Source organism: Octopus bimaculoides, chromosome 7, assembly GCF_001194135.2.
Source record: "Octopus bimaculoides isolate UCB-OBI-ISO-001 chromosome 7, ASM119413v2, whole genome shotgun sequence".
Classification (NCBI taxonomy): domain Eukaryota; kingdom Metazoa; phylum Mollusca; class Cephalopoda; order Octopoda; family Octopodidae; genus Octopus; species Octopus bimaculoides.
In genome coordinates, this window is record NC_068987.1 from 40,859,406 (window position 1) to 40,869,118 (window position 9,713).

Consider the following 9,713-nt stretch of genomic DNA (forward strand, 5'->3'; position numbering starts at 1 on the left):
ACAGTTATTTTGTGTTCTTTGCTACATTGGTTTCTATTAACCCATTTATTCTATCAGAAGAATTTTTATTCATTAAGATAGAAGATATACACATAATTATATATATATATATATATATATATATATATATATTTCAGTACCTAATTCACCTGAATCTTAATTGTATTTTATATATATTTATACACACACATGCACGCACACACACACACGCAAAGCAAAAATAATGGGTTATATACCTTTATTTATTATAGGCTAACAGCTGTTTCGGAAATGCATTTGTGTAGGTCCATGGTTCAATTTTATCAATTGACTGATTGACTGAAAATATAGGAAACCACCCTCACAATGATAGTTTCCTCAGAAATAAAACAAATCAACTGCCAAAGAAAAGAAGAAAAGAAAAGAAAGTGGATGGAATTTGGTCTGTGTGGAATTTATATGGAACTGTACATATATTATACATATATTGAATTATGTTGAATAAATAAGAGAGGAATGCTCTATGTTGCAGAGTATTGAAACTGAACTTTTATCTTGCAGCTCAAGTTTCTTGCCACATATATACATATACATACATATAAACATAGATAAGCATACATGCATGCATACATACATGCATACATACATGCATACATACATACATACATATATACAGACAGACAGAAACCTCTTCTTCCAAGACCATTGTGAAAGTAACATCATCATCACAACAGAACAAACAGCTTGGAAGAAGGGAATCTGGGGATGTGCCAAGCAATTGTTCATAAACAAAACTGTAATGTCAGAGGTGTGGAAGCATAGAAGGAACCTAGTTTCAATGTGGCTGGACTACAAGATTCATGGATGCTAGAAACCTTTTGACTTGCTAAAGTTCTATTGAGCATAGTCAAAGCCAAGGAGTGATTGTATTATCACTGATGGAATACAGTATTGTAGAGGTGTATTCCAAGGGGACAGCCTCTCTGAGATGTTGTTTATTCTTTCCGTAAACCCCCTCTCTGGTTCACAAAGAAATAGAAATACCATGCACAAATATGTACATACATTCAGAAATACCCAGTTGATGTTGTTGAAATGCCAGTTAAGAAGGCTTGGATCTAGGTTAGAAACTGGCTCTTTCTCTGTTGGCAAGAAATCTTGAAATAAAACTGAATAATGACAAACAAGCACACACAAACAAACAATAATCCCAGTCTCTTCCATTATTATTGCTTAAGCACATTTCACTGTGGGTTGTCAAGTTTTCTGCAGCACCACATATTACTACTCAATATATTCCTTTGTCATCTCTGCGAAATCTATTTAAAGAAATCTATTTCTGGTGTATTCTTCAGGTGTATCACCTCCATGCATCTGCCGCCTACAAAACTTGTTTTCTTTGTTAGCATACCTGTAATTCCACGACATCTTTTATGCACTGGGTACAGCATATGCAGTTCCTTCCCTATCCTTTTCTTTTTGTCAAGCATGATTAATTTCCTGACTGTAACAGTGACCTATCTTCTTTTTTGCTTACTAACCTTGATAAGTTTGCTTTAAGACCTCTCAATTCGAGGTTTTGTTTCTACAAATTTGTGATGATTCACAAGACCATGATGAATAGGAGGTGGCTGAGGCCTGAGCCTTGATAAACCCCTGCATCATCATCATCATCATCTGTTGTCCATGCTGGCATGAGTTGGACAGTTTGACCAGGGCTGGCAAGCTGAGGGTCTGCACCAGACTGCAGTCTGTTTTGGCATGGTTTCAATGGCTGGATGCTCTTCCTAAAATTTGCCACATCACTGATTTTCACTTTACTCACTACACCTTTGTACATGACTTGCACCACCTTCACAAGTTATTCATCTACATTTAGCTTCTTTAGGGATCACCAGATTACTGAACTTCACCTTGTCAAATGCCTTATCAGAGTCAATGAATGCTAGATATAGTGGCTTACTCTTGGCAATATATTTATTCTGTAGTTGCCTTACTAGGAAGATGGCATCTGTGCTACCTTTTCCAGCACAAACCAAATTGCATCTCATCTAAGTTAATTTTATTGTCGATCAATTCTTCTATGGCTTTTTCCATAACCTTCATAGCTTGGTCCAACTACTTGATACCTCTGTAATTTTTTCTCATTAATGCTTTTCTTTTGCCCTTGTAGCAGCTTACAATGATACTGTTATGCTACTCAATACCTTCCTGTATTACATGATGAACTATTTGGGTATCTGGCATGTATCCTACTTCACAAAATATTTTGAGAATCTCAGCAAGTATTTCAGATGAGCCAGCAACTTACCTTACTTTTGCTCTGTATGTGTGTGTGAGAGAGAGAGAGAGAGAGAGAGAGAAAGAGAGAGTCATTTTGCTCCTGACAAAGATAATAGCTCTCTGAACTTTTTCTAGCCAGTCCTTATTCTAGCAATTAAACTCTCAGAGCATCCTCCTCCATTATTAAGATACCTAGGTAGCAGAAACTATTTACTATTTTTAAGGCTCCCTTCTCTGTTAACTTTCTTGTGGTGCCTCTGCACCTTAAGTGTTCACAGTTTATGGAATTCCTGTGTACACTTTCTCTACATGTTAAGCAAGGCTATTTTTCTGAAGAGATTAGTGGTTTGTCTGTTTTCCTGCTAACTATTAGCATAGAGGAATTCCCACATGCAACCAGTCTTACATTCTTTGACTTTGGCTTGGAGGAGTATGATAAATAAGAGGGAACAGAGAACTGAGTCCTCGTAAACTCCTGTCTGCACACTAAAAACTCATTAACTTTCACCTTAATAATAATACCCCTGTTGATGACTTGAACAGCTCTCACCAGCTATTTTATTTGTCTGTCCCAAGCTTAAACAATGATCACCAGTTAAATGAGTGTGGGATCCTTTCAAAGGCTTTCTGTAGGTCAGCAAGTACCAATTACAGCAGTTTATTTTTGGCTAAATACTTATTGGCTAAATACAGTATTGCTTCTTCCTGGCTATGGTATTCTGAGTATTTCGATTAGTCTCCCTTTCAACAATGCTCCAAAAATAGTAATCCATCGAATTTAAATGCAGCTTCTTTGGAGGCTACAAACTTGATGTTATATGATCATAAAGATGGTCCGACTGCTGCCTTTGTGAGAAGGTACTGAATCTTGTTGAAACACATATAACCTTCCACTGCATACTTCATCCATTCAGGGCTTAACAACTGTCTCCAGAACCTCAGTGTATCTAGTAGAAAGATGTGAGATGGTATGATATGACCTTTGTTACTCACCACTCCTAAGACCATCACTGTTGTATATCAGAAGGCTCTGTATTGGGTCATCCCATAAATAATGTAGTTTTTTCAATTGCATGAATTAAAAGTCAGAAAGGGATGGGATAAACTACCTGCATTAACTTGTTATAAAAGTAGGTAGTAATTTTACCTTGTCCTTATTCTTAGTGCAAGTTTTGAAGAGTGCAGTTTGATTTTAACAGTTATTTTTTCAAAGCTATAATGGAAGTGACAAAGGAACATATTCAGTATATTTTGCTTTATGGGTTCAATAAAGATAACAACACAACAGAAAGTGCAAGGAATATTAATGTAGTATATGGAGATTGGACAATAAATGTAAGCCAGTGTCAATGATGGTTCCAGAAATTTCAAGCTGGAAACTACAGCCTAGAAGATAAGTCTCATCCTGGAAGATCTAGAGAGCTCAACAAACCCTGGTGGAACAAAATCCCATTATCACTGTTGAGGAACTAGCAGGGAAGCTTGGATTTGGTTGTTAAACCATTCATCAACACCTGCGTACCTTCGGAAAAGTTAGCAAATTGGGTCAATGGGTTCCTTGCAGACTTTCTGAGTCTAATCACGTGCAGAGAGTGAATGTGTGCTCTTCTTTGCTGTCACATCTCACGAATGAACCTTTTTTTGAACCGAATAGTGACTGGTGACGAGAAATGAATTCCTTATAAAAATGTCAAGTGCCAAAGATAGTGGGTAGGGAAAAGAGAAACACTGGCACCCCAGACTAAAGAAGGTCTTCACCCATGTAAGGTGTTGTTATGTGTTTGGTGGGATATGAAAGGTTTAGTTCACTTTGAACTTTTAAACCCAAACCAAACAATAACAACAGAGATTTGCTGCGAGCAGCTTGAATGGCTAAAGTCAGCGCTAGAAGAAAAACAACCATCTTTCGTTTCAAGACAAAAGGTGTTCTTTCATCAGGATAATGCTTGGCCACATACAGCGAGAATAACATTCCAAAGGTTGGAGCAGTTTGAATGGGAAATGATGCCCCATCTGATTATCATTCCACAGTCTTCAAAATCATTTGGATGGAAAAAATATGAATTCTGTGGACGAGGTGAGAACAGTACTGGAGGAGTATTTTTTGTCATGGACAAGGGAATTTTGGGAATGGGGCCTTCCAAGTTTACCATATAGATGGAAGAGCATTATAGAAAATGAAGGTGAGTATATTTTAGATTAAAAAAGAACTTTGTTTATCTTAATTTTGAAAAATAAAAGAAATGTGAAAAAGACCACATAATTTATGGGATGACCCAATACATAACCATCTATCATTTCTTGTTAGACTTTTGGTCATGATCAAAGTTTTTCTCATCATAGAAAAACCAAAGCATGCCATGTTCATGAGTGATTTTAACATTGTTAAGTAACTGTTTAGTACATATCAAATGATTTTCCTGTGTCTTTGCAGACATGAATTGGCCTCCTCTCAGGACATATGACTTCTATTGAATGTCCTCATGCACCAGAATTCTGATAGTCCAGTCTGATACCTAAAGTTCTTTGGCAGTTGCCCTCATTGATTCTCTAGGATCATCACTAATAATGTTTTGAATCCACTGGATGAATTGTAGTGTCCTTGTAGTATCTGATTTTATAGATTTGAGACATTCCCCTGAGAGGCTTCCAATTTCATCTGAACTTTGTGTATGAAAGATTTTGTAATATTTAGAAAGCTGATAATTTCTATGTTCTGTGTCTTTTCATTTTTTGTGTTAGCATTTTCTCTGCCATAGAGGATCTGAAAGAAATAAAAGCTTTTTAATTGATTTAAACAGAGTAATATATGATATTACAATGGGATGCACTAGAACTATTTTGGTTGTGAAAGGGACTTTTTAAGCACATAGCAATGCCTGAACCCATAAATATCTTTGTTACTTTTATATCATGATTACAGCCTCCACCAAGTATTTTTAAAAATCTTTTATAGAGGAGTGAAAGCAGTACCCATGACCTGTTATGGCACCTCTGAAACTGGAGACCTAGCCCAAATACCTACAAGAAAGCAAACTCTGTTAAAGTTACTAGGTGGCTGTATTAAACTGGGTGACAGTTAAGTCTACCACCCAAGTAGGCCATGGCTACCACCCAATAGGGCATTGAATTCAGAACAAATACCACAAGTACACCTTGCAATATTTGTAAAATCATTGTACCAGATGCAAAACATCTTGTTCAATGTTTTTACAAATTCCATCAGTCCATCATCTTGGACTCCAAAGTTGACTTCAGCAGGATGTAAAAAGCAAAAACAAATACTGCAAAGCATTCTGTCCAACATTCTAATGACTCTACTAATTCATTGTTTGTTATATTTATACTGGAAAGAAATTTTTATATGCAGGCATGACTGTGGTATTAAGAAGTTTGCTTCCCAAGCAGATAATTTGGTGCCCAGTCCCACTGCAGGGTCTGAGGCTGATTATAGAAACTGAAAAAAGACATATGCTTATATGTGCACATGTGTGTATGTTTGTGTCACCTTGTCTTGTCCTGGCATTGTATTGTTGTTGTAAATGAGTGTTAGTGTCATACAAGTAGTGTCATTCATTTTCAAAAACATACCTGATCATGGGAAAATATTACCTTGATTAGTAGCAAGTGAGGGTTAGTAGCAAGAAAAGCATCTAGCTGTAGAAAATCTGCATCAATAAATTCCATCTGACTCATGCAAGAATGGAAAAGTAGATGTTAAAATGATGATGATGGTTTTTTTTTTAGCATCTGTAAAATGTATGAATTATTCAATAATTTCAGTTATAATATATAGGGTTTACGTGAACCATTCTCTTTTTCTTTTTGGTTAGGTTGGCAGTAGAAATGAATGTGAAGGCAGTAAGGAAAATGATAATTCTGTGTCGGAATTTTAAGAAACTTGAGGTGAGATAACTGTTTTTTTTTATCTCTTTTTCATTTTTTTTTCTGGCCTCCATATCTTTAATGACCAAGGATGAAGGTCCTAGTTGTCCACACTACTGGAACAGCGTTATCTGTCGCTGGACTGTCCAATGTGTGACTGTAGTCTCTGCCACACAAGCTGCACTTGTGAGCTGTCGTGGTGCTGTTTGAGTTGTTGTGCTCTCTTCCTATGGATTTGCCTTTTGTCTTCTGTCGCATTCATCAGTCTTCCTTCTCTTGGTTTCAGCCACTTGGACAGAGTATACCTGGGAAAAATAATAGCTAAGAGCTAGTTCCTCACTCCTCAAAGCCATGGAACACTCAAAACAGGGCTCCACCGCTAGATGCAGCTTAAAGTCAAACACAGGACTTTTTCATAAATAATAATGGTTTAAATTTTTGCATAAGGCCAGCAATTCTGTGGGAAGGGGAAAATCAATTTCATCAACCCCTGCACTTAACTGGTAGTTATTTTATCAATCCTAAAAAAGATGAAAGGTAAAAATCAAGCTTGGCTGAATTTGAACTTAGAATGTAAAGAGCCGCAAGAAATATCACCAAGCATTTTGTCCAGTGAAAAACACAAATATGTGCCCCTTATGCATATGCTCACAACCGCTACATGCACACACAGAATATTCACTTCACATATGTGCATACATGCACACACACATATTCAAAGGAGTCACTGTATACATGTGAGTGCACACCCACACACACTACATATATAAGCACGCACAGCATTCACTGCATAAACAAACAAATTAGTAGAAATAGAAGTAAAATCATTAGTCTTGATTGATGAAATGGCCAACAGTTGACTCTGTCTGTCTGTCTGTCTGTCTCTCTCTCTCTCTCTCCATCACACACACACACACACACACACACACACACACATACAAACACACACACACACACACACACACACACACACACACAGAAAAACTGAGATATACCATTAGATATACATGAACATAGACAGAGGTGTGGTTGTGTTGTTAAAACGTTTGCTTCACAGCCATGTGATTTTAGGTTCAATTTACTACAAGATACCTTAGGCAATTGTCTGCCAACCAATGCCTTGTGAGTGAATTTAGAAGACAAACTAAACAAAGCCTGTTGCGTGTGTATGTGTTTGCTGACATTCTGTGCTCAGCTACAGATGGTGATACTTGTTAACATTTCCTGCAAACAAATCATTTGGCAACTCTGCATTTGAGAAAATGAAAGGAATGAAAATTTCATTCTTGAAAATTAGTAATAGAAAGAGCATCAAACAGTTAAAACAATACCTCGGTAATATGTCTAATCCATGATAGCATGCAAAATAGAAAATAGACAAAAACGCAAACAAACAAATGAACGAGACAGACTGACATGCATATGCACAGACATATGTACATGATATATAATCATTTTATGTCTGTTATCCGTGTTGGTATGAGTAGGACAGTTCAACAGGAATTACTGAATCAGATGGTTTCTACAGCTAGATGTCCTTCCTATATCAACTACTTTACAGTGTGTACTGGGTGCATTTTCTATGGCATCAGCACTATAGAGGTTGCGTTGCTGTTAGCCAGATAAAAGAAACTCTCAGGCTCTGCATTGTCAATGCTTGTATTGATTACCAACCACCTACAGAGTGTACTGAGTGTATTTTGTGACACCAGCAGGTGGGATCAGCTTGGTGTGCCAAATGAGCTACCATAGTGGATGGAACAGATTTATTGTGAGAGGATTGTAATGGAGAAAGTAACAAAGGAAACAGTATTAGATAGGAATAATGGAGAGGACTGAGGAAGAAAAGTAATATCTGGGATTAGTATGAAAGAAAAGGCAGACAAAGTGGTAATCTTAATGGGCAGGTTGAAGAGCGAAATCCAGTGATGAAGTAGATCAGTCTGTCTGGCATGCCAACATGAAATGGACAGTTTCTCAGGGTCCAAGACCATTCTTCTTGAGTGTTACACAGGTATTTATTATTAAGAGGAGTGGTAGAGGAGGGACTAATAGAAAAAAAGTGTGTATGTTGGGATTTGGATAAGGGACATGAAGTGAAAAGTAGTGCCAGAGGGGTTATTGGGAGAGAGGTAGAGTGATAGAGCAGTAGGGGTAGTTGAGTAGGAAGAGATGCAGTGCTCCTCCATGTTACATATGAAGTTGGTAGAGTGCTGCATGAAAGGGAGATAAAGTGATGATAAGCCGGGGCATATCCTGAAGTTAACATATCCAAGAGAGCATGGTGGAAGAATTATGGAGGGTTGGTAATGGCTGCAAGATTGCAATCACTTCTCACTTAAGTATCAGGAATCAGGAAGAAAGAATAAGGTGCTTCAGGATGTAGGTGGGGTGGGGAGATAGAGGGAAGGGAGATAATCAGTATGTGCAAATAATGTCCTTTCCTCTCAGTTATGGGTGTCATGGCATGGCACAGTGAGTAGAAGAGATGAGAAGGTACAAACTAGGCACAGTGAGAAGAGATAAGAAGGTACAGAAGAGGCACAGTAGTTTTGAGAGTAAATGGTAGAAGGATGTGAGGGTATAGAATAGGTAATAGACAGGTGTGGAGATACATGCAGAAAAAACATACAATAGGCAAGAGAGGGTTGTGTAAGAGGTTGGATCTGCAGCACCACATATAACCAATTAACATGGTCTTCAGTCTACTTCATTCAATCTAACATTTTGCAATCATTTTTCACCATACCATCCCAATCTTCCTTGGTCTCCCTCTTCAGGGAGACCAAAGAAAACTCCCACATCTTTGATTCCTCAGCAATTGCTTATGCAGCTATCATCCTCTGTTTTCATCACATATCTATACTAGCACAATCTCTTCTCCGGCACACTACATCTTACTCCTCTTATGTTCAATATGTCTCTCAGTTCATTTATTAACACTAATATGGCACATCCAGTGAAGCATACTCCATTCATTTCTTTCTCATTTTTGCATGTCTCCTGCACTGAAGGCTCACATCTTATTACTATGTAGCAACACACTTTGCACACAAGCTTTATATGGTCTGTCCTTGATCTTGAGGGATAAGTCCTTTGTTGTTTGCAAAGGTAATAGTTCTCTGAGATACTTGTATGTATGTATGTATGTATGTATGTATGTATGTGTATGTGTGTGTACACATGTATGCATGCATGAATAAATCTGTATATATATATATATATATATACATCTTATAGTAAAAATGGATACATAAGGGTGGAAAATCACAGGAACAATACCATATGTCCAACGTAAGATACAATATGTGTGTTCAATTCCTTCAAGAATCAATAAATGAATTTATAGTATTCAGTCTCTAAAGTGTCTAAAAGGTACGGTAAAAAGACCAGCAAATACAACAATAAAAACTTTAGAAATATCATGAATGTTCAAAATATTTATTAAAAGAATATTTATAAATATGCATGATTTCTAAGTTGTATAAAAATATGACAAATTAAAGTTAAAACATTACGATGTGTAAACATACATTATGATATAACATATAATGGGTAAATATATA

The 9,713-nt window shown here is 36.9% G+C and overlaps 2 protein-coding genes across 2 annotated transcripts in view; one reads left to right on the forward strand and one right to left on the reverse strand.

Annotated features, from left to right (window-relative positions):
• LOC106869388 (fatty acyl-CoA reductase 1) overlaps nucleotides 1-9,713 on the reverse strand; it is a 422,225-nt gene that overhangs the window by 69,184 nt on the left and 343,328 nt on the right. The gene's annotated exons all lie outside the window — the stretch shown is intronic.
• The window catches only part of LOC106873124 (fatty acyl-CoA reductase 1-like), a 39,120-nt gene continuing 29,632 nt past the window's right edge, over nucleotides 226-9,713 (forward strand). The window contains exons 1-2 of the mRNA XM_052969541.1: nucleotides 226-4,445; nucleotides 6,096-6,168. Of these exons, the coding sequence (XP_052825501.1) occupies nucleotides 6,109-6,168 (60 nt within the window). The 5' untranslated portion in view covers nucleotides 226-4,445; nucleotides 6,096-6,108. The remainder of the gene's footprint in view (nucleotides 4,446-6,095; nucleotides 6,169-9,713) is intronic.